The sequence below is a fragment of the Odocoileus virginianus genome, chromosome 5 (genome assembly GCF_023699985.2).
Source record: "Odocoileus virginianus isolate 20LAN1187 ecotype Illinois chromosome 5, Ovbor_1.2, whole genome shotgun sequence".
NCBI classification, from domain to species: Eukaryota; Metazoa; Chordata; class Mammalia; order Artiodactyla; family Cervidae; genus Odocoileus; species Odocoileus virginianus.
In genome coordinates this window covers 12,105,801-12,129,764 of record NC_069678.1, presented here as the reverse complement: position 1 = coordinate 12,129,764, position 23,964 = coordinate 12,105,801, and the positions used below count along the sequence as shown (strand labels likewise).

General features: G+C 36.2%; 1 protein-coding gene across 7 annotated transcripts in view; it reads left to right on the top strand.

The window, feature by feature from the left end:
- ASH1L (ASH1 like histone lysine methyltransferase) overlaps positions 1-23,964 on the top strand; it is a 199,189-nt gene that overhangs the window by 94,035 nt on the left and 81,190 nt on the right. For 6 of the 7 annotated variants that reach the window (XM_020912393.2, XM_020912391.2, XM_020912388.2 and 3 more), the window contains 2 exons: positions 6,369-7,110; positions 15,058-15,237. In XM_020912393.2, the coding sequence (XP_020768052.2) occupies positions 6,369-7,110; positions 15,058-15,237 (922 nt within the window). The remainder of the gene's footprint in view (positions 1-6,368; positions 7,111-15,057; positions 15,238-23,964) is intronic. The other variant, XM_020912394.2, reaches the window with a different exon arrangement.

The window sequence follows — 23,964 nt, the reverse complement described above, 5'->3', positions numbered from 1 at the left end:
TATTCTAGATTAATCATTTGTTGGGAGGAATCAGTATTGTTAAAATGTCACTTCTGTCAAAATTAAGTGATAGATTTAATGGAATCTCAATCAGAATTCTAGCTGGCTTTTTAAAAATATAAAGTTCCAAGCTCTATACTTTATATAGATACATAAAATATCTTAAAAAGTAAAACATGTATGCTCTTTTTGAGAACAAAATTAGAAGACTTCTACTAACTGATATAAAGATGTACTATAAATTATTCAAGACTGTTTTTGGTGAAAGGATATATAGATCTTTCAATGCAACAGAATAGACACTAGAAAAATAGACATTCCCATAGGCTTTTTAAATTGATTTTCTGCACATATACTGTATTTTTGTGGAGCAGGGATAATCTTTTGTACCAAATGGTGTTGGAACTGCTGGATATACTTATGGAATAAAAAGATCGTTGACCTTATACCATATGTAGAATTTAACTTGAAATAGAATATATACCTGTATGTAGTTTCTCCAACTATAGAACTTTCAGAAGTACATTTAGTGGGAAATCTTTATGACCTTGGGATATTCAAAGATTTCTTAAGTAGGATAAAAAGCACGAACTGTTAAAGCAAAAAAAAAAAAAAAAAAAAGATAAACTGAGCTTCATCAACTTTTTTAACTTTTGCTCTTCTAAAGACATTTAGAAAATGAAAAACACACAGAAGTAAAAAGAATTTGTAACTATGCATGGTAATGGTGATCATTATGCAGTATATACAAATACCAAATCATTAGTACTGTTGTACATGTGAAACTAATATATGTCCTATGTCAATTATATCTCAATAAAATTAAAAAAAAAAAAAACAGTGAAGGTACCCAATGAAAATAATGGGGAAATTTTTTGAATAGCATCATTTCAAAAGACTGCTTATGAGTTGCAGTGAAGTACATGAAAATACTTCATGAGACACAAGGGCTCTGCTCATGACTCAGATGGTAAAGAATCTGCCTACAACGTGGGAGACCTGGGTTTGATCCCTGTGTTGGAAAGATCACCTGGAGCAGGGCATGGCAACCCACTCCAGTATTCTTGCATGGAGAATCACCATGGACAGAGGAGCCTGGCAGGCTATAGTCCATGGGGTCACAAAGAGTCAGACACGACTGAGTGACTAAGCACACGTGAAAATACATTCACTTATTAGGAAGATGCAATTAAATTCTTAATGAGGTATTGTTTCATATGTATTAGATTGACTAAAGTTAAAAGGGGCTTCCCTGGTAGCTCAGTTGGTAATGAATCTGCCTACAGTACAGGAGACCCAGGTTCGATCTAAAGGTTGGCAAGACCCCTGGAGAAGGGAATGGCAGCCCACGCCAGTATTCTTGCCTGGAAAATTCCATGGACAGAGGAGCCTGGTGGGCTACAGTCCTTGGGGTCAGAAAGAAAAATATCTCAATGACTCAGTTAACCACAATGGTGTGATCACCTTTGTTGTAGAACTAAGATTCTGCATGTCATGCAGTGTGGCCAGAAGTAAAATATAGCATGCCCAGCATAATGTCCTAGATGGAGCAGACTCCCAAAACAAAACAAACAAACAAAAAACAGAGAGATAGGATTTCCCTGAATCCATCTGCAAATGTAGGAAACAAAAGTTCAATTCCTTAAAAAAAAAAAAAAGTTCAATTCCTGATCTGGGAAGACTCCACATTTCACAGGATAGCTAAATCCATGCACCACAACTACTGGACTCATGCTCTGGAACCCTCAAGTCACAAGTACTGAGTTCACATGCTGCAACTTCTGAAGCCCAGCTTCTAAAGGTTGTGTCCTGCAACAAGAGAAACCATGGCAATGAGAAGGCTGAGCACTGTAACGAAGAGTGGCTCCCCCTTGCCACAGCTAAAGAAAGCCCTTGAAAAGTAAGGAAGACTGCACAGCCAAAAATAAATTAAGAAAAATTAAGAAAAAAAAAACTGAGAATTGGCAGGCTAGAATTTGGTAAGATGGAATCAATTTATAAAGTAAGGTGTGAGGTAGCCCTAGGTGAGTGGCTCAGGAATGAAATTCCAAACAGTATACCCATTTTAAGATTCTGTTTTAAATTTATTCTTAAGAATTAAAAACCTTTGATATTTCTGGGCAGTTGATGATAGGAAAGAGCAGACAAAAATAATTTTCGGGATTTTGAACCCAGGAATTATTCTTACACTTTCTTGCAGTGCGGAAGCTGGGTTCCAAGGGCATGTGTCCTGAGAGAGACCCAGGTGAAAGCTGTGTTTCCTTTTCTAGCATAACCTTAGAAATCACCACATTCGTATTTCCATCAAATTCTGTTAGCTAGAAGCAACTTACTAAGAGCAGCTCATATTCATGGGAGGGGAATTAGATACTCTCACTTGGTATGAGAAGCATCAGAGGAGTGTATACATGTTTTAATAGCCCTGCAAGCAGTTTAGGGCAGGGAGATAAGATTAGCTTGATCTTGAGTTATTATAGTAGTATGAAGAAAAGTAGATAGGGTCTAGAAATCACACTAACATAAGAGAAAAGTTTATGGCTTGTGGGGAGAATAAGTTAGATGATTTTGTCTGAGCTTAGATCAAATGATCCCAGCCACATGATTGGTTCTCAGTATATATAATCTTGAATAGTTGGCTTTATGGTATCATTCACTGAGAAAAGTAATCAGAAGGATTACTTTGAAACTATGAGAATAAACATATCCCCAGTGGGAAAGTAGGTCTAAAAGGTAAATGACAAGTATTTAATATTGAGGATCTCTAAAGTTAATTCAGTCACAAGTAACTGGAAGGTAATCAAAGTATGTTACAAGAACAGTGGAGGCAAGATTTTAAAGAATGGTGATATAAAACATAGCTGAAAGCAGGAAACTTGCCCAAAGCTCTTTTGATAGTCTCATCCACCAGATAGAGGGCAGTCAGACGAAGCAAGAAGAACTGAATCCAGCAACCTCCAAAACAAAAACCACAGTTATAGAAAGTTAAAGTGAAAAGGCAGAGAATTATGTCCCAGATGAAGGACCGTGATAAAACCCTAGAAAAACAACTAAATGAAGTGGAGATAGGCAACCTTCCAGAAAAGGGGTCAGAATAATGATAATGGAGATGATCCAGGACCTCGGAGGGAAAAAAGGAGAAGACATAAGAAATGTTTAAGAAAGACCTAGAAGAACCATAGAACAAATAGATGAACAATACACAGGAAGGAATCAACAACAGAATAATTGAAGCAGAAGAACACATAAGTGGCCTGGAATACCGAATGGTAGAAATCAGTGCCACAAAACAGAATATAAGAAATGGAATAAAGAGAAATGAAGATTGCCTAAGAGACCTCTTAGGCTATTAAGTTCACCAACATTTGCATTAGAGGGGTCCTTGAAGGAGAAGAGAGAGAGAAAGGACCCAAGAAAATATTTAAAGAGACCTAAATAGACATTTTCTCAAAGAAGACATACACATAGCCAAGAGGCACATGGAAAGGTGCTCAACATTCCTAAGTATTAGAGAAATGCAAGTCAAAACTACACCAGTTAGAATGACCATCATTTAAAAAAAAAAATCTATAAACAACAAATGCTGGTGAGAGTCTGGAGAGAAGGGAACCCACCTGTAATGTTACTGGGAGTGAAAATTGGTATAGCCACTGTGGAGAACAGTATGGAGGATCCTTAAGAAGCTAAAAATAGAGCTACACTATGACCCGGGAATCCCACTTCTGGTCATACACCCAGAGAAAAACATTGTCCAAAAGGATACATACACTCCAGTGTTCATTGCACCACTGTTTACAGTATCTAAGATGTGGAAGCAATCTAAATGTCCACCAACAGAGAAATGGATAAAGAAGGTGTACATATATACAATGGAGTATTACTCAGCCATTACAGAGAATGAAATAATGTCATTTGCAGCAACGTGGATGGACCTAGAGGTTGTCATACAGAGTGAAGTTAAGTCAGAAGAAGAATTAGCATATGACATTCCTTACATATGAAAGCTTAAAAGAAATGATTGTAAGAAATGAACTTAACAGAACTCACAGACATAGAGAAGGAACTTATGGTTGGGGGGCTTACGACTGGGAAAAGAGATAGCTTGGGAGTTTGGAATGGACACACACTGCTGTATTTTAAATGGATGACCAACAAGGACCTATTGTATAGCGAACAAGTGAGTGAATGAGTGTTAGTCGCTCAGTCATGTCCAGGTCTTTGCAACCCCATGGACTTGCTTGCCAGGCTTCTCTGTCCATGGCATTCTCCAGGCAAGAACATTGGAGTGAGTTGCCATGTCTTTCTCCAGGGAATCTTCCCAACCCAGGGATCAAACTTGGGTCTCCTGTATTGCAAGCAGATTCTTTACCAACTGAGCCATGAGGGAGGCCCTATATATATAGCACATGGAACTCTGCTTAAAGTTATGTGGCTGTGTGGATGGGTGTGGAGCTTGGGGGAGAACAGATACACGTATATGTATGGCTGAGTCCCTTTACCATTTAGCTGAAACTGTCACAACATTGTTAATCAGCTGTACCCCAATAGAAAATAAAAAGTTTTCTAAAAAAGAAAAAATGCAGCTAAAAGTTTGACATTTTAAAAATACTGAATTTAAACGAGACAGTTGGATATATTTGAAGGAAGATGTTGGTAATTTGAGAAAAATTTCCTTGCAGTCTGATGAGATTGTAATCTAGAGTGGCTAGAATTTGTAAAGGAATAACTAAAATAGTATCACATTTTAAAGTCATATAGATTAGAAATCCATTGATTAACTTTGAAGACATGTAACCGGTGATCACTTACAGTAAACTGGCATCTTGGGAAATGACCTATTATTTTTATAACATTGTAACACTAATATAGCTTGCCAGAGGAAATTGAAAATGTCCCACATTATTTATAGTCTTCAAAAGTTGCTGTAGACACCAAACAAATACCAGCAAATCGTTGGGGTCTCTAAGGTAAGGTTTATCTAAAACCATTTGTTTTTTGCTTTCGCTTTTTATTGAAGTATATTTGGTTTACAATGTTGCATTAGTTTCAGACGTACAGCAAAGTGATTCAGTTAATCTGGTAATCCCAAACTCCTAATTTATTCCTCTTCCCCACTTTGGTGAAGACAATGGCACCCCACTCCAGTACTCTTGCCTAGAAAATCCCATGGACGGAGGAACCTGGTGGTTGCAGTCCATGGGTTTCCTAAGAGTCAGGCAACGACTGAGCGACTTCACTCTCACTTTTCACTTTCATGCATTGGAGAAGGAAATGGCAACTCACTCCAGTGTTCTTGCCTGGAGAATCCCAGGGATGGGGGAGCCCAATAGGCTGCCGTCTATGGGGTCGCACAGAGTCGGACATGGCTGAAGCGACTTAGCAGCAGCAGCAGCCCCACTTTGGTAACCATAAGCTTATTTTATAGGTAAGACAACTTGTTTTCAAATCTTACCATCAACATGTATTCTTTCTAAAATAATTTATAGAGGTGTTTTCTATCATAATTTTAAACCTTTTCTCAAGAAGAGAATTTGTTTTATTCCTTTGCACTTTTAAAACATTGTCAGAAAAAGCACTGAACTATCTAGGTGGCACTAATGGTAAAGAATCCACCTGCCAATGCAAGAGGCGCAAGAGGCGCAAGAGTCTCAGATTTGATCCCTGGGTCAAGAAGATCCATCCTCTTGATGAGTAATTGGCAACCCACTCCAGTATTCTTGCCTGGAAAATCCCATGGACAAAGGAGCCTGACGGGCTATAAGTCCATGGGGTCGCAAAGAGTTTGGACACAACTGAGCACACACTGTTGTATTATAGAAACATCATATGTATTTAAAGTTTAGTTCTTTATTCAATATTTAGCTGTCAGATCTCTTAACTGAACTTTTATTTTTAAAGAAATAAATTCTAGGGACTTCCCTGGTGGTCCAGTGGTTAGGAATCCACTTCCAATGCAGGGGACCTGGGTTCAATCCCTGGTTGGAGAACTAAGACCCCACATGCCATGGGGATCTAACTAAACCTGTGTACCACAACTAGGGAAATGCCCAAGCACCGCAGGAAAGACACAGTGCAGCCAAAATAGTAGTAATAAAGAAAGAAACTCTTCTTTCTGCTCCTCATCTGAGTAAGAATTGGTTTTTTACCAATGTATTATTAGAGAACCATGGGCCAACTTTGAATTTACTGTGGTTATTATAATAAACTTATTCAGGAAACTTGCCCGTGAAAGACAAATGCATATGATATTATGATACTTAATCTTGCTGTGAATAATACAGTGATATTCCTTATCTTTTATCTTCTATAAAGTTATTTGAGTAACTAGCTGTGTTCAGTTTTTATCACGTGTGATTTGTTGTCTTATTTAGTGAATGGAGTTCCCTCTCGAAGTCCAAGATTGGTTTCTGGGGATGACTCTGTGGATAGTCTGCTGCAGCGAATGGTACAACATGAGGACCAAGAGCCCCTGGAGAAAAATATTGATGCTGTGATTGCATCTGCTTCTGTGCCACCTTCCTCCAGTCCAGTCCGCAGCCTCAGCAAGGAGCGGACCCTCGGAAAACCAGACGGCCTTCTAGTGCCTGCAGCCCCCAGTGACTCGTGCAGTGGTAGCCTCTCACTCCTTGCTGAAAAGTTGCCAAGCAGCCATTCCCCCCATCATATTAAGAGAAGTGTAGTAGAAGCTATGCAGCGCCAAGCTCGGAAAATGTGCAATTATGACAAAATCTTGGCCACCAAGAAAAACCTGGACCATGTCAATAAAATTTTAAAAGCCAAAAAACTTCAAAGACAGGCCAGGACAGGGAATAACTTTGTTAAACGCAGACCAGGTCGACCTCGGAAATGTCCTCTCCAGGCTGTGGTATCAATGCAAGCATTCCAAGCTGCCCAATTTGTTGGTTCAGAATTAAATGAAGGTGAAGAAGGAACAGCACTGCACCTTGGCCCTGATACAGTTACAGATGTTATTGAAGCTGTTGTTCAGAGTGTAAACCTGAATCCAGACCATAAAAAGGGATTGAAGAGGAAAAGTTGGCTATTGGAGGAACAGACCAAGAAAAAGCAGAAGCCATTCCCAGAGGAAGAAGAAGAAGAGGAGAATGCTAAAAGGTAATTCCTCATTTAAGGTTTTATTTGTGTAGAGGAAACTAGCTTATGTACAAATGTAACGTATCTTTGCAGTTGAATTGTTCAGTTGATCTAGTAACCTTTCACTACAAAAGACCTGTTCTGTTCGAAGTGTTCTTACTTCTGGTTGTCAAAATTATGAATAATTAACAAGAAAGGGGAAATATAACAATGTAGCCAAGGTGCTCACTATACAGATGAGGAAATCAAGACCCAGAAAGATTATGTTGTATAACTGTGTGAGCGGAATTATTTTTATTGTCAGACTATCTTATCTCCTCTAAGCTCTAAACTTGTCATCCCTGTCATCAAATACATTTTCTGTCTTCGTGCATGTTAGGTTGTTTTTTAATGGCTTCTTTTTTATATTTTTACTTTTTCCCAAAAGGTGTAGGGCAGAAAGTCAGAAATTACCCCCTGGAAAGATCATTTAATCCTTTTGTTATATATCCAATCAGATTCTTTCCCTGAAGATTATTTGATTTTGTTTTGTTCTTTGGTCTTGCCACACAGTGTATGTTATCATACCTGTGCCCCCTGCAGAGAAAAGTGTGGAGTTTTAACCACCGGGCCACTGTTTACAGAGGTTTTTTTGTAGCTCTCTATGCATACATCTATTAAAAAAATTTCTTATAGAGATTTAATTTTTTTTCCTGAGAGAATATGTAGTTATAAATAAATCTGTGAAACTGGAAGTGTACTAATTCAGGAGTTTTAATTATCTTTTCACATAATCTCATTTCTTTTCAAATCCTATTTTTTTCATGGATAAGACTATTAACAGACTAATACACAATATATAAGACTAATACACAATATAATTGTGTATTGTTTTACTCTTCTTGATGCATTTACAAATATGTACATATACAAGGCTGTTGTTCTATGTAAATGATAACTTTATATATCTTGAAGATCTTGTAATTTAGTATATATAGTATCATGTTACTGCATGCTAAGATATGTAATAATTTAATTATTCTCCTTCAAAGGATTATATATTACTTTTTTACATACAGGTCTTAAATCAGTTGAAATTTACTTTTGTATAAGGTATGAATTAGTGCTGTGTTTATTACCAGTTATTTATCAAGATTGCATATAATATGTAGTTTCTATGTTATATTCCCAATGGATTTTTGTAGTTTTTTAAATTAAATTATTAAAAATATTTAGAACTGAATGAATACTGTGCTACATATGGAAACTTTGAGATGTATCAGAAGAGGTACCTAGAGGGATATTTATAGCCAGTAATGCTTATGTTATTTTCAAGAATGCTGAAGATTTATGAATGAAGATATTACTGAAGAAGACTGGTATCTGATTGCCTTTACACAGTAAAGCCAAACTACTGACAGCGGGTTGTGGTGAAGGAAAGTGCAGCATTTATTACAGAGTGCCAAGCAAGAAGTTCAGGACAACTAGTCTTAAAAAACCTGAACTCCCTGGTGGGTTTTAGGAGAACATTTTTAAAGACAAGGTGATGGAAGAGCATCCTAGGGATATGATCAGCTCATGCACAGATCTCTGAATGGTTGATGGTGAGGTAACAGGATGGTGTCACGGAGGTTACGTTATCAGTCCTTAGGAGCCAGGAGGTCTGTGGTGTTCAGGATCGTCAAGTAGTTAATTTCTTTCATTTGATGGTCATTTTACCATCTGTAAAACAACTTCAGGAAATGTGCATCAGATGCTATTTTCTACGTAAGTTTAGAGAAAACTATATAAGGGAGGGGTCTGTCCTGGGAAAGCCCTACAAGCTCCTGCTTGGTTACAGAGAGTCCAATTAAGAAATCAGAAAAATTAGAATAATTCCCAAAATGTGACAGAGATAAAACATATACATTAAATTTAACAAAATAAAAAGTTATAGTAAAGAGAATCCCTGAAGACCAACATTAGTAATACTAATAATAATTAATAAAATATATAAACTTCTGGTAAGGTTGATCAATAAGGAAAAAGGAATAATAAAATTAGGAACTAAAAAGGAGTTAAACTAAAAAAAAAAAATAAAAAATAAATAAAAAGGAGTTAAACTATATATGAGAGATTAAAATATGACTACTGTAAGAACTTTATGCCTAGAAAATTATAAAACTCAGTTTTAGATATAGAATAGGTGAATATATAGAAAGAACATTGGTAATATTCCATGTTCTTTCCCAGTCATACACCACTTCCTTGCCAGTAGCTATAATCAATCTTCTGATTTATACCCTTTTTTATACCATTTAAGTATTCAATGCTAGACAATACATTGATAGTTTAGTTTATCTTTCCTGAACTTCACTGAAATGGAATTACATAGAATATATGCTTTTGTGCCATACCTTTTGTGCTTAACATATAAATGTAAAACCATCTGTTTTTGCATGTAGCTATAGTTACCTCTTTTTTGTTGTTATGTTATCCATTGTTTGTGTATAATATAGGTTTTCTGTAAATTATTAAAATATAGATGATCCATCAGCTTCTGCTGCGCAGCAGAGTGACTCAGTTATGCATATATATGTGTGTGTGGGCATATATATGTATACATTCTTTCTCATTTTCTTTTCCGTATTGTTTTATCACAGGATATTGAATATAGTTCCCTTTGGTGTACAGTAGGACCTTGTTATTAACCCATCCTGTATATGTTAGTTTGCAGTTGCCGATCCCAGACTCCCAGTCCTTCCCTTTTCTGTCCTTCCTCCCTCTTGGCAGCCACAAGTCTGTCCTCTATGCTGTGAATCTTTCTGTTTCATAAATAAGTTCATCTGTGTCATATTTTAGATTCCATATATAAGTGATATCATATGGTATTTGTCTTTCTCTTTATGACTTACTTCATTGAGTATGATAATCTCTAGATCTGTCCATGTTGCTGCAAAATGTAGAGTTTTCTCTTTCACTGTTGGGTTATTTTCAGCTTGGCACTATTATCCAAAACTATTGCTCTTAACATTCCTCTAATGTTCACTGCTGGATAGGATACTAATTTCTCTAGGCTATATACCTATGAGTGAAGTAAAACACCTGATTTGCCCTAAGACTTTTCGATTTTAAGCTATGGTTTATTGAGCCAGGGGCATCCCTGGTTGCTCAGTGGTAAAGAATCTGCCTGCAAAGCAGGAGATGCAGCTAACTCAGGTTCAGTCTTTGAGTTGAGAAGATCCACTGGAGAAGGAAACGGCAACCCACTCCAATATTCTTGACTGGGAAATCCCATGGACAGAGGAGCCTGGTGGGCTACACCTGCGGGGTCACAAAGAGTTGGGACACAGCTTAGCGACTAAACAACAGTGTTGCACTAGCATAGAACTGGGTATAGAACTAGGTAAGAGAAACAAGATCCACGCATGCAAGTTTGCTCATATGACAGAGGTGACCCTTCATATCAATTAAGAAAGGAAACAATATTCAATAAATGGTGCCCCCAAAATGTTTATTTTTATTATTTATACTTTTTTATTGGAGTATAGTTGCTTGACAATGTTGTGTGCCCCCAAATATTATATTGCATAAGAATGGGAATGAAATTGGATTCTGCCCTTTTAATTGTTTAATTTTGGCTGTTGCTGCACATGGGTTTTTCTCTAGTTGTGATGAGTGGCAGCTACTCTCTAGTTGCAGTGTGAAGGCTTCTTATTCCATTGCTTCTCTTGTTCCAGAGCACAGGCTCTAGGGCGTGCAAGCTTCAGTAGTTGTAGTGTGTAGACTCAGTAGTTGCAGCATGTGGGCTCTAGACCTGGTGCTCAGTAGTTGTGCTGCATGGACTTAGGTTGTCCTGGTGCATGTGGAATCTTCCTGGATCAGAGATTGAACCTTTGTCCCCTGCATTGGCAGGCAGATTGTCAACAGCTGGACCACCAGGGAAATCCTGGATTTTGTCTTGATCCATGTGTAAAAATCAGTTCCCAGTTGGTTAAATAAATACATAGCATAAAAAGTACACCTTCTAATTTTAAAAGTTAATACAGAATGAGGAAAACTTCATGACCTTCTTTGTTTGAAAGGATTTTATAAGCAAGATATCAAAAGCAGTAAGCATACAGGTAAACACTTATAATACTGTATTATATTAAAATTTTGTTTATCAGACATCATCCACGTTAACATATGAATACTTTCTACCAACTTGGAGAGGAAATTTATAACATAATTTATAAGTTTTGGTATCCAGAATAAGTAACCAAAAGAATGTTTCAAATCAACCCAGTATAATCTAGCAATTACCTTTTATATAACTTAGAAAAACTCCTGCCCAGCTATCACCAGAAAGCATTTTTTGTAAAGGTTTAGCAAGATTTATTATAATATATAGAAACTGGAAATATCCCAGGTTAACAGGAAAAGGAATAAGTACATAGTAGTTTTTCATGCAATGGACTATGATATGGTAATAAAGATTAATGAATTATAAGTGAAATGTAATGATAATAAATGAGTCTTAGAAACAAGATTTTGAGTGAAACAAGACCCTAAAAATTATATACTAACTGATACTGTTTTTATAAAGCTTAAAAACCCATGAAAAATAAACAACATATTGTGTTACTGTAGATAAATATATCATAAAACCTTTTTTTTTTTTAATTTTTTTTATTTTTTGGCAATGCCATGCAGCTTATGTGATCTTAGTTTCCCCATCAAGGATTAAACCTTGACCAGACCAAGGGAGCCTCAGTGCCAAGTCATAACCACTGGACTGCTCAGGAATTCCCATAAAACCATATTTTCAAATACCTTACCTGTCTTCTTTCTCTTTTCTTTCCTGAAGAATTCAATCTTAAAGCCATTAAGTAAGTATCCATCTGGGATATGGAAACCGTGGTGAACCTGAGCTGGATGTTGGAGCCTTAATGATGTGAAGACTTGGGTTATGGGATGAGGGAAAGAGAAAATCATCCCAACCTAAGTTGTCAAAGCCCTCGTGTGATGAGAAGGACACTCTTGTAATGAGAGTGCCCGGTATGGGGTATTAGGGACCAGTAAGGTTAGGTGTCCATCCTAGAACTCCTTAATAAGAATTTAAAAAATTCTATTTGTATTTTCATTTCCATCATAAGCCCCCAAGGTGATTCTGATATATTTGGTCTATAGATAGAACTTGGGAAAACATGGCACTTGAAGAATTTATCTATGTAGAATATATATAGACACATGTAAGCAGGAAAGCAGATAACATTTTTGAATGAAGAAAGAAGAAGCATAAGGTAAGATGAAAGAAGTAAAAATGAATCTGTCTGATAAAGAGAATCAGTTCAGTCGCTCAGTCGTGTCCGACTCTTTGTGACCCCATGAACGGCAGCATGCCAGGCCTCCCTGTCCATCACTAACTCCTGGAGTCCACCCAAACCCATGTCGGTGATGCCATCCAACCATCTCATCCTCTGTCGTCCCCTTCTCCTCCTGCCCTCAATCTTTCCCAACATCAGGGTCTTTTCAAATGAGTCAACTCTCCGCATCAGGTGGCCGAAGTATTGGAATATAAGGAGAATAGGAAGATATAAATAATAAAATATGAAATCTGTCCATCTGTCTAATGACCAAGTAAGATTTCTCCCAGGTATACAAAACTTGTTTGACATTCAAAAATCAGTTAATGTGATCCATTACATTAATGAGTAAAGAAGAAACATCACATGGTCATATCAATAAATGCAGAAAATTTTTCTATAAAAATCTAACGTGTTCATGATTATAACCTAGAAATCTAGGAATAAAAAGAAACTGACTCAACCTAATAAAAGCTGTATGTAAAAAACCCAAAGCTGACAACTTCAGTGATAAAAGACACAGCTTTTCCATTGTTATTAATAACTAGGAAAGGAAGTGAAGTGAAAGTTGCTCAGTCGTGTCCGACTCTTTGCGACTTCATGGACTATACAGTCCATGGAATTCTCCAGGCCAGAATAGTGGAGTGGGTAGCCTTTCCCTTCTCCAGGGGATCTTCGCAACCCAGTGATCAAACCCAGGTCTCCTGCATTGCAGGCAGCTTCTTTACCATCTGAGCCACAAGGGAAGCCCAAGAATACTGGAGTGGGTAGCCTATCCCTTCTCCAGCGAATCTTCTCAATTCAGGAATGGAACTGGGGTCTCCTGCATTGCAAGTGGATTCTTTACCGACTGAGCTATGTGGGAAGCCCCCAAAGAAAGGAGGCCCACTTCAATTCGACATTGTGTTGAAATTCCTAACCAGAGCAGTTAGGCAAGAAAAAGAAAAATCAGCCTGTGTTTGGGGGTTGAAAGACTTAAGATATCAGTGCTACCCAAAGTGATCTACAGATTCATTGCAGTCTCTGTCAAAATCCCAATGATGTTTTGTGTGAAATAGAAAAATCCATCCTAAAATTCATGAGGAATCTCAAGGGAGTCCAAATAGCCAAAACAATCTTAAAGAAAAGAACAATGTTGGAGGACTCATACTTCTAAATGTTTTTCTTTTTATTGTCCATTTTCTTCATCTAGGACCTTTCACTCTGATGTTATATTTAAGTGATGAGAGCAGACATTTGTCCTATCCTTTATATTGTGGAAACTGTATTCAGCCTTGCACTATTAAGTGAGTGGCAAAAAGGAAATCTAGAGAATTCCCTGATGTGTCATTGTTTTGGTCCCAAGGGGCCCAGCCAGTCTGTATGCTGTTTATTTTATAAATATAATTTCCAAGGATTTTAGTTTTGCTTAATGGGAGGATAGGTAGAAGTGTCTATTTCATCCTTGCCTCATTCTGTATTCACCTTAATTTTTAAAGGTGTTTTTGATTGATTTAAAATTCTGTTTTGACAGGCTCTACCGTTCCACTCCTTAGCAGTTATAGATGTTTTTTCATTGCCTTCTAGCTTGCATTATTTGAGACATGAAACCTGCATTCATTCTTATTTTTGTCCTCCTGTATATAGATTGTGCATTTTTTCTCTTACTCCTTTTATTTTCTTTGTCAATACTTTGCAGCAAGTGTATTATGATACGCCATACTTGTTTTAGCTTATATTGCTTATGGTTTGTTTAACTTCTTGGAACTTTGGGCTCTTTTTATCAAATTTAGAATATTTTGGTCATCACTCTTTTCTTTTTTCATTTTGAATTTTTTAGTATTATAAATGTCACATTATTGTGTGTCTGTTTTTGCTCTTTTATATAGGTTTGATTTTATTTTGGTAGTCAGTTAAATTACTTGTGGATAGGTTTGGATTCTTTTGAAGATAAATTTTAAGCTTTATTGGGACTGGCTTTTACTCCAGAGATAGTTGTCATAAAGAGATGGATAATGTTACCTTCTGGGATCTCTATTGAATGCCCACAGTGTTGGACAGTGTCTTTCACTCTCCCTAGTGGATTTGGAGTATCTGTCATCATGTGTGACCTCTGAAAATTGTTCGGGTTGTAATATTCTGGTGGTTCTTTGTCCAGCCTTATGGAATTTCACCTTGCACATATACAAACCTAGTACTGATAGATAGTGTACTAAAGAAGACCCTCACACAGATTCTAAAGTTGTTTTTCTCCTTTACTCTCTTCACTCCAGTACTCTGCCTCATGAATTCTAACTATCTCAACCCCTCCATAGTCTGATCTCTCTTTTCAGCTCATTAAGTTGGCCATTCTCTGCTTTGGGTCTGCTCTCTCCACCTCAGTTGTTCTTATAAAGGCAGATTATCTCTATTTTTTTTCCCCAATTTTCTCAGTAATCACAGTGCTGCAGTACAATGTCTGATAATTGTTTCATAAACTTTCTCCAGGTTAATAGTAGTTTGCTGTGTTTCTATTAGTTTCTATCAGGAGGACAAATCTGGTATCTGTTACTCCACCATGACCAGATGAGAAAGTCCCCGTATCTTTTTTTTTTAATTGCTGTGATGTTTTTTTTAAATAGATAATCATTTGTAGGGAAAAAAAACATTCACCATAAAATTATCTTTAAACTTCTCTTTCTAGCTTTACTGAAGCAGCAGTTGAGATTCCCAGTCCTCCTGAAACCCCAGCCAAACCTCCCGAACCTGAAAGTACCTTGCAGCCTGTGCTCTCTCTCATCCCAAGAGAGAAGAAGGCCCCACGTCCCCCAAAGAAGAAGTATCAGAAAGCAGGGCTGTATTCTGATGTTTACAAAACTACAGAGTAAGTAGTGGTACCTGTCAGTCGACATCCTTTGAAGACCTGTTATTCTTCCATGTTTTAAATAATACTTTGAATATCAAGGGAAAAAAAAAAACCCAATACAAATGTAATATACACAAATACAAATCTCATCACAAGTACCTCAGTGTTCACTGAACTCATGATATGTTTTGGGGGGCTAATTATTTTCCCTGATCTTTTATCTTCTCTCTGCCTTTCTAGATTATATTTCTATAGTTTGGATTCTAATGGTGCCTTTTTTGTTAACTGAAAATAAGAAAGAGAGCATGTATCTAAAAATAATCTTGATGATTTTCTACACTCATTCCTCATTTGATTCCTCACTTGTTAAATGCTTTCTGTGTTCCAAACTATTTGCCAGAGGGGTAAAGTACTCCTTACTTTTAAGAATTTCATATTCCCTTGGGAAAGTACAGCTTAATGAGTCCTCTGATTGAAAATTTTTAAAAACCCAAAGAGCTATCAACTAACTATATCATTGAGTAAGAAGTGGTTCACAGGGGTATAGCAGAGTTTGATTTTGGAGGTTCAGCAGTAGTTTGCAAGATGGAATAGGGCATTCCAGTTAGATAGAATATCATGTACCAAGGTACATACTAGGATTCAGAAATGTTTCATATATTAGAACAACTCAGAAGTTCACTTTTTCTGAAATGTAGTGGTGTGGAAAGTAAGCATTGTGAGAGAGGGATCACAAAACCATGGACTTTACTGACTCAAGATACTTATCCCACTAAGCTACATGAACTTTAAAATGCTGTTTTTTAAAAAAGGAAATGAAAAGTGCAACTTTGTTTTAAGATAACTCTGGCTACAGAGTGGAAAAATGAATGAGGGAGTTACTAATGGCAGAAATTGACAATAATTGTCAAAGGTCATGAGGTCTGAATTTAGTCAAGAAAGGAATGAAAATGAAAGAGGAACTGTTATGTTTTAGAGATACATCTGACTTGATGTGGTTAAAGTGATCAACATGTAAACTACAGCGCTTTATTTTGCTTTGAAATGACCTTTCATTAATCTGTCATCAAGATAGATATCACATAAACTCTTTGAGTCCATTTCTGCTGCTTGTGTTGTGAAAATGTTTTATTAGTTAAGCTTAGTTTCAGCAGCCAATAATAGGAAATCCTCATAAATAATCAAGACTTTTTAAAGATAAACATTTATTTTCCTTTAGTTTATAAGAAGTTGTGAAGTACACAGTTCAGAGTTAACATGCTATCTTCACAGTATCTTCAGGGACCTAGACTCCTTTTATTCTGTTCTTCCATTTCAGCACGAAGCTTGCGTTCCTATGGTTACATTTTGTTCCAGGATAACTATCATAAAGTCTTCATTGCTGAAAGTATAAAAGAGGAAAGGGAGTAAAAAACATGTACCTTCTTTGTAAGGAAGCATCGTGAACTGAATGTGTCTGCCTCAAATTTCATATATTGAATCCCTAATCCCTAGTGTGGGGATATTTGGAGATGGGGGCTTTGGGAAGTAATCAGATCATGTGGTGGAGCCCTCCTGAATGAGATTAACACCCTTATAAAGAGAACACTGAGAGAGATGATTTCTTTCTCTACCATGTGAGAGTACAACAAGAAAGCAGTACCTGCAAGCCAGGGAAGAAGGCTCACACTTAGAACTGAACCCTGATCTTGGACTTCCCATCCTCCAGAACAGTGGAAATAGCATTTTGTTATTTAGACCAGCAAACATATTGGTAATTCGATACAGCAGCTAATCTAAGAAAGGAAACTTCAAAACCTTATAGTTACTGACCATAATATAGACATGTAACCACACTTCAGCCACAGGGAAGGCGGAGAAGTAATGGTCATTGTTTCAGATGACAGTGCAGAAAAAAAATTAGTGTTCTGTCATTACAAATAAGAAAATGAAAATATATTTTGGGAAGATCTTACACAGTTATGGTTTTAAAGCAGTGTTTTTGCTGAACAGAAAAGCAGATAAATGTGAAGTTTTTTGCTAAAATTTAAGTCGTACTTTTTTACTAATGTGCTTCTCCTGGATTAAATTCTGAAAAATGGGAGACTGATAATAAAATCAGTCTATGCCTCAAAAGACCAGTATCTTCAACTACATCAGTGTTTTAAAATGTCTCTAGTCAGTCAAAAGTCTTTCACTCTGGAAAGGACCTCGTTTATGTTAGAACTAGTTCTTCATTTCATTGAAATAAATAGTAAGAAAATGGTTTATTTTGGATTTTTTTTTAAACATTGATCCAATAATACATGTGTGCATTCTTAAAAGCTACAAAGCCAGTATATTCTTGTAGCCAATATATTCTTGTGGGCTGGCGGTTTTTTATTGGTAGCAGTTAGGGTGTAGGTTATTTGTTTTGAAAAAATAAACAATTATTTAGAACAGTTTTAGGTTCACAACAGGATTGTTGGAAAGTACAGAGATATTGCATGTATCCTCTATCCTTATGCATGCACAGCATCCCCACAATGGATATCCTACACCACAGTGGTACCTTTATGACATGACAGTCAATGAACTTGTATTGACACAGTATCACTCAAAGTTTGTAGTAGATATTTGGGTTCACTTTTGGTGTTGTACATTCTGTGGGTTTTGGTAAATGTATGATGACAGGTATGTACCATTGCAGTAGCACGGAATAGTTTTGCTGCCCTAAAAGTCCTCCATGCTTGAGAAATTTGGTTTTTTTTGGTTACAGAATGAAACAAAACATTTCCAAGTTTATTCTTTTTTATATGAATCATTATTGGTTGTAAAAAGTTGTGAGGGGAGAGTGTGAGTCAATTAAAATTGAATCAAGATAAGACCACGCTATCAGTATGGAAGATGAATCAGATGAGGAAATATTAGAAGGAAGAAGACTGTTAGGAAGCAGGTTATACATTGGTTTTCCAAGATAGACCTGATGTGATAGCAGTGGCTAGATGTTGGAAAAGGTGGACTCTTGAAATTTTTTGACATTAAAATTGAAATGAATTAAACACTGGTTGGTTGGTAGGGAGTAAAGAACTGGGCTAGAGTCACTGATAATCCCAATGTTTTGTTTTGTATTCGCGGGCGTGTGATGATGTCATTAACTAATATACTGGATGAAAGTGGTATGGCCAGTGTTCCTTGGGTTAAGTGAGCCTCTGCCATGAACATGACTATGTACATGTACATATATAGGCACCAAAAAATGTCTTTGCTTAAAGCTAGTCAAATTATTTTATAGTCCCTGAGGTTAGAAGTCTGAATTGAATCTCTCTAGGCTAAAGTCAAGGTGTTAGCACAGCTGTGTTCATTTTAGTGGCTCTAGAGTAGAATTCTTTCTCTTCCCTTTCCAGAATCAAGAGGCTACTCAAATTCCTCAGCTTGGGGCCACTTCTGTCTTCAGAACCAGCAACAATGACATTGAGATCATTAAGGTTGAGTCTTCACATTGAATCACTTCAGCCTTGGTTCTGTTTTCACTTTTTTTTTTTCCCACTGACTCTGCCTCATTTATATTCCTCTTCCATTTATAAGAGCTCTTGTGATTAAGTTGGGCCTACCCAGATAATCCAGAATAATCTCCCTATCTTAAAATCAACAGATTAGAAACCTTAATTACATCTACATATTCCCAGCTTCTGGGAATTTTTATTTGAGGAGAAGGTTGTATATTTTTGTGCCTGCTATACACTTCTAGCTTATAGGATTTGGAATGGGTTATGCGGTTTTCACTTCTTATTTTTTATATGTCTTTTATATATCTTGTAGTTGTAAAAATGCTGTATTACTTTTGGAATTTAAGTTTTATTTAATAGGGATTTTAAAGAATATGAAATACCAGATATACTTCAGGTGAATATACTTCAGGTGAATTGGAGAGTGAACTTTGGAGTGTACATTATGGTAAAATAGCATAATGTCGAATATTAACACTACTTTGAAAGGGAGCTTTTGGTTCTTTTGTTGGGGGAGGATTCTGGTTTTAGTTCAATCACTGTCAGTAATGTTTTGGGCAGACTGCTTAGTTTCCCTGGGAATGGTAAAAATGAAACTTGATATAGAAAGTGAAGCTATTGAACTACATAGTTCATATCTTAAGACTATCCTGACTCAAAAATTGTGACTTCTGTGTTTTATAAAAATAAAACATATGCTTTCATATGCTTTCTTTGATTTATAGGCTCCTTTTGAGTACTAAATCTGTTATAGGATATAGGATAATTATAACTTTCAGGCTTATAGAACATTGCTTGTTTGCATGGGAATTAATATATATGTAAAACATAGATGTATTTATTAAATATTAAGACTATAATAAAAAAGACTATAATATTTATATTATGTGTATAATACATAATGTTTACACTTAGCTGTCATTTCCTCAAAATAATATGTATCTTTGGAAATAAAATGAAAGCATGGTACCATTTTATATTTGATATATTATTTAAATTTTTAGAATGCTTTCATATTAAATCTGTGGGAAACAGTAAAGTAGATGGTTTCTATCTACTGTTTAAGAAACGGACACAGAAAAGTTAAAGAGCTCAAGTTTACAGAATTTATCATCAAAATAATTATTGGGATCTTTAATGCCTAGAGGTTCCACCACTCTTATTTCACCAGTAAATCATGCTGCTTTTCAGAAACTGAGGTTCAAGGAGTCCTGGATTAAAGTTTATTTGTTATAGATAATCTCATGGTTACGGTTGGATTAAATACCAGAATATGGTTCATTTTCCCCCGAAATTCTTTAGGAACATTCTAGGTCTAAATTCAGCTTAAATAGGAGTACAGACTGAATGAATGCACACCTCACGCCATTCCTATTTAGTATCAATAGAAAGGCGTGCCTGCGTGCTTAGTCGTGTCTGACTTTTTTACTACCTCATGGATTGTGGCCCACCAGGCTCCTCTGTCCATGGAATTTTCCAAGCAGCAGTGCTGGAGTGGGTTGACATTTCCTCCTCCAGGGGATCTTCCCAACCCAGGCATCAAACCTATGGCTCCTGCATTGGCAAACAAATACCCACTGAGACACCTGGGAAGCCGTGGAGTAGCAATAGTTTTGAATTTTTATTGTTAATTAATAAACTTTTTTTAGAGCAGTTTTAGGCAAAATAGAGCAGAGAATACAAAGATTCCCCATATATCGCTTGCCCCCATCCACACTTAGCTTCCATCATTTCAGCTAGACCTAATCCTTCATTTGACAGATGAGAAAACTGAAGCTAATAAAAGGCTAAATGATTTGCTGGAGTCCCCCAGATCATTTTTAACAAAACAAAGTAAAAATTTCAGTATATCTGATTTTATCTTAATCACTAAGAAAGCAAAAATAATGGGTGTTTATTTATTGAGGTATAATTGAACCACAAAATTGTATTGGCTTCAGCTATACAACATGATTAGGTATTTGTGAATCTGCAAAAAAATCACATAAGTGTAGTTAAATGTCTGTCACCATTGTTGTGTCTGACTCTTTTCGACCCCATGGACTGTAGCATGCCAGGCTTCCCCGTCCATCACCAACTCCCAGAGCTTGCTCAAACTCATGACCATCAAGTTGGTGATGCCATCCAACCTCTCACCCTCTGTCGTTCCCTTCTCCTCTTGCCTTCAGTCTTTCCCAGCATCAGGGTCTTTTCTAATGAGTCAGTTCTTCACATCAGGTAGCCAAAGTATTGGATCTTCAGCTTCAGCAACTGTCCTTCCAGTGTATATTCAGGATTGATTTATTTTAGGGTTGACTGGTTTAATATCCTTGCAGACTGAATAATAGTCCATTATTTATTTGTGTGTGTGTGTGTGTGTGTGTGTGTGTGTGTGTGTCTCACATTCATCTCTCAGGAGACACTTAGGTTTGTTTCCTAATCTTGGCTGTTGTAAATAACACTGTAGTGAACATGAAAGTACAGGTGATCTTTTCAAGATAGTTTTTTTTGCTTGCTTCAGATTAATACCCAGAAGTAGAATTGTTAGGTCATTGGTAGTTCTAGAATTAATTTTTTGAAGAACATCCTTACTGCTTTCCATAGTGGCTGTGCCAGTTTACATTCCTACCACCAGTGCGCAAGGATTCCCTTTTCTTTGTCTTTTGAAATAACCATCCTGACAGTTTGAAGGTGATAGCTCATTGTTGTTTTGATTCGCATTTCCCAGCTAGTGAACATACTTTAATGTACCTATTGGTCTTCTGTATGTCTTCTTTGGAAGAATGTCTATTCCGATCGTCTGCCCATTTTTAAATAAGATTGTTTGTTTATTTGTTTTTGCTCTTGAGTTGTGTGAGTCCTTTATAAATTTTGTGTATTAACCCCTTATCAGATATAATTTGCAAATATTTTCTACCATTAAATAGTTTGCCTTTTAATCTAGCTTACAGCTTCCTGTGCTGTGCAGAAGCTTTTTAGTTTATCTTTGCTTTTGAAGAAGCCTTTGCTTTGGGTATCAAATCCAAAAAAAAAATCATAATCAGGAAATGTTCCAAGTGAAAGTTTTTAAAACAAAAGTAGCTTCATGTTTTATATTTTTAATTAACTATATTGTGGTTAAGTATGCATGTCATAAAATTTACTATTTTAATCATTTTAAGTGCACCGTTCACTACCATTAAGTACATTACCTTGTTATGCAAACATCACCAGTCTACCTGCAGAACTTTTTCATCATCTCAAACTGAATTGTTTTATTTCTAAAATATGAATACTAGTATGGTTTCCCAGATGGCTCAGTGGTAAAGAATCCGCCTGCCAGTGCAGGAGATGCAGGTGCAAGCACTCCGTCCGAAAGATTCTGTGGAGTACCCAAGTGTGATGATACATGCAACATACTGGTATACAGTAGACAGTTAAGAGTAAATCTTAGCTGTTTCTTCTGCATCTCACTCTTCCAAACAGTTGTTTCATATCTCCTAGAGGATGTTTTCTATCCTCCTTTTTTTAAGTAAACAGTTTTACTGAGGTATAATTCACGTATACAGTTAACCTATTTCAATGGTACAAGTCATCAGGTTTTGGTATATTACATTATTAATTTTTTTTAATCAGAAATACTTACAAAATTTGTCCTTTTAGACATTCTTAAGGTTATATTTCAGTGGCATTCATTCACAATGTTGTGTAACATAACCACTGTTTTCAATATTTTTTCATTACCCTAAATAGAAACTCTTTAATAGTTAAACAAAAACTTCCACTCCTACTAAAACTCTCCTCAGCCCATCATAATGTCTCATGTACTTTCAGTCTCTATAATTTGCCTCATATGGATGCCCCATGTTAGTGGAAGCATACACAATATTTGTGCTTTTGGATCTGGATTATTTTATTTTAACATAATGTCTCTAACTTTCATTTATGTCATAGCATATATCAGAACTTCATTCCTTTTTATAGCTGAGTAATAATATTCCATTGTACATACATTTTGTTTATTCATCTGTTGGTGAGCACTTTGGTTATTTCTATCTTTTGGCTGTCGTGAACAATGCTACAGTGAACACTGGCATGCATTTATCTGTTCAGGTTCCTGTTTTCAGTCCTTCATGTATAAACTTAGGGGTAAAATTGCTAGATCATATGGTGATTTTATATTTAGCTTTTTAAAGAACCACCAAACTTTTCCACAGTGGCTATATTGCACCATTGAGTGTTCATCATACAGTTAATTTACTGATTTGCAATCTTTCTACTCTGTTAATTTGTTTTCACATATAAATTTTCCTCTTAGCACTGCTTTTTCTGCACCACATAAGTTTTGTTTTGTCCTATTTTTGTTTTCATTCATTTCAAAGTGTTTTCCAGTTTCCCTTTTAATTTTTTTATTTGATCCAGTTGCTTACAAGTATGTTGTTTAGTTTCTCATGTAAGTGAATTTTTCAGTTTTATTTCATACCTAGTTTCATTCCTTTGTGATCAGAAAAGATATTCTGTATGGTTTTAATAATTTTTGATTTATTGAGTTCTTTTGTAACCTAACATGGTCTTCCTGAAGAATCTTCAGTGTGCACTTGAGAAAACTATGTAATCTTTTGTTGTTAGGTGGCATGTTGTTTCTGTTTCCGTTAGATCCTGTTGGTTTATAATGTTGTTCTAATATTTATTGGTCTTATATGTGGTTGTTCTAATATTTATTGAAAATGATAAGTTGAAATTCGCCAACTGTTATCGTACAGGTGTCCATTTCTCTCAAATTCTGTCCATGTTTCCTTCATATATTTTGGATCCTCTGGTGTTTGGTAGATTTTTTTAATATATAATTGTTATAGCTTCATGGTGAATGGGCTCTCTTGTCAGTGTCTAATGTTCTTCATTGTCCTTTGTAACGTTTTTTTACTTCTCTCTTTTATTTTTTGTTCCTATCTTTGGATCTAAAGTGAATCTCTTATATATAGCATGTATGTAGTTGGATCATGCTTTCTGTTCGTTTTGTTCTTCTGTACCTTTGATTGGAAGGTCTCATCTATTTACATTTAAAGCAGTTACTAATAAAGATTTATGCTTGTCATTTTATTTGTTTTCCATATGTCTTACAGCTTTTTGTCCCTCATTTCCTCCATTGCTGCCTTCTCTTGTACTTAGCTGATCTTGTAGTTACCTGTTTGACTCCCTCCTCAGTCTGTTTTGTGTATGTTCTATAGCTGTTTGGGGCTTCCCTGGTGGCTCAGATGGTAAAGGATCTGCCTGCAAGGCAGGTAACCCAGGTTCAGTCCCTGAGTTGACAAGACCCCCT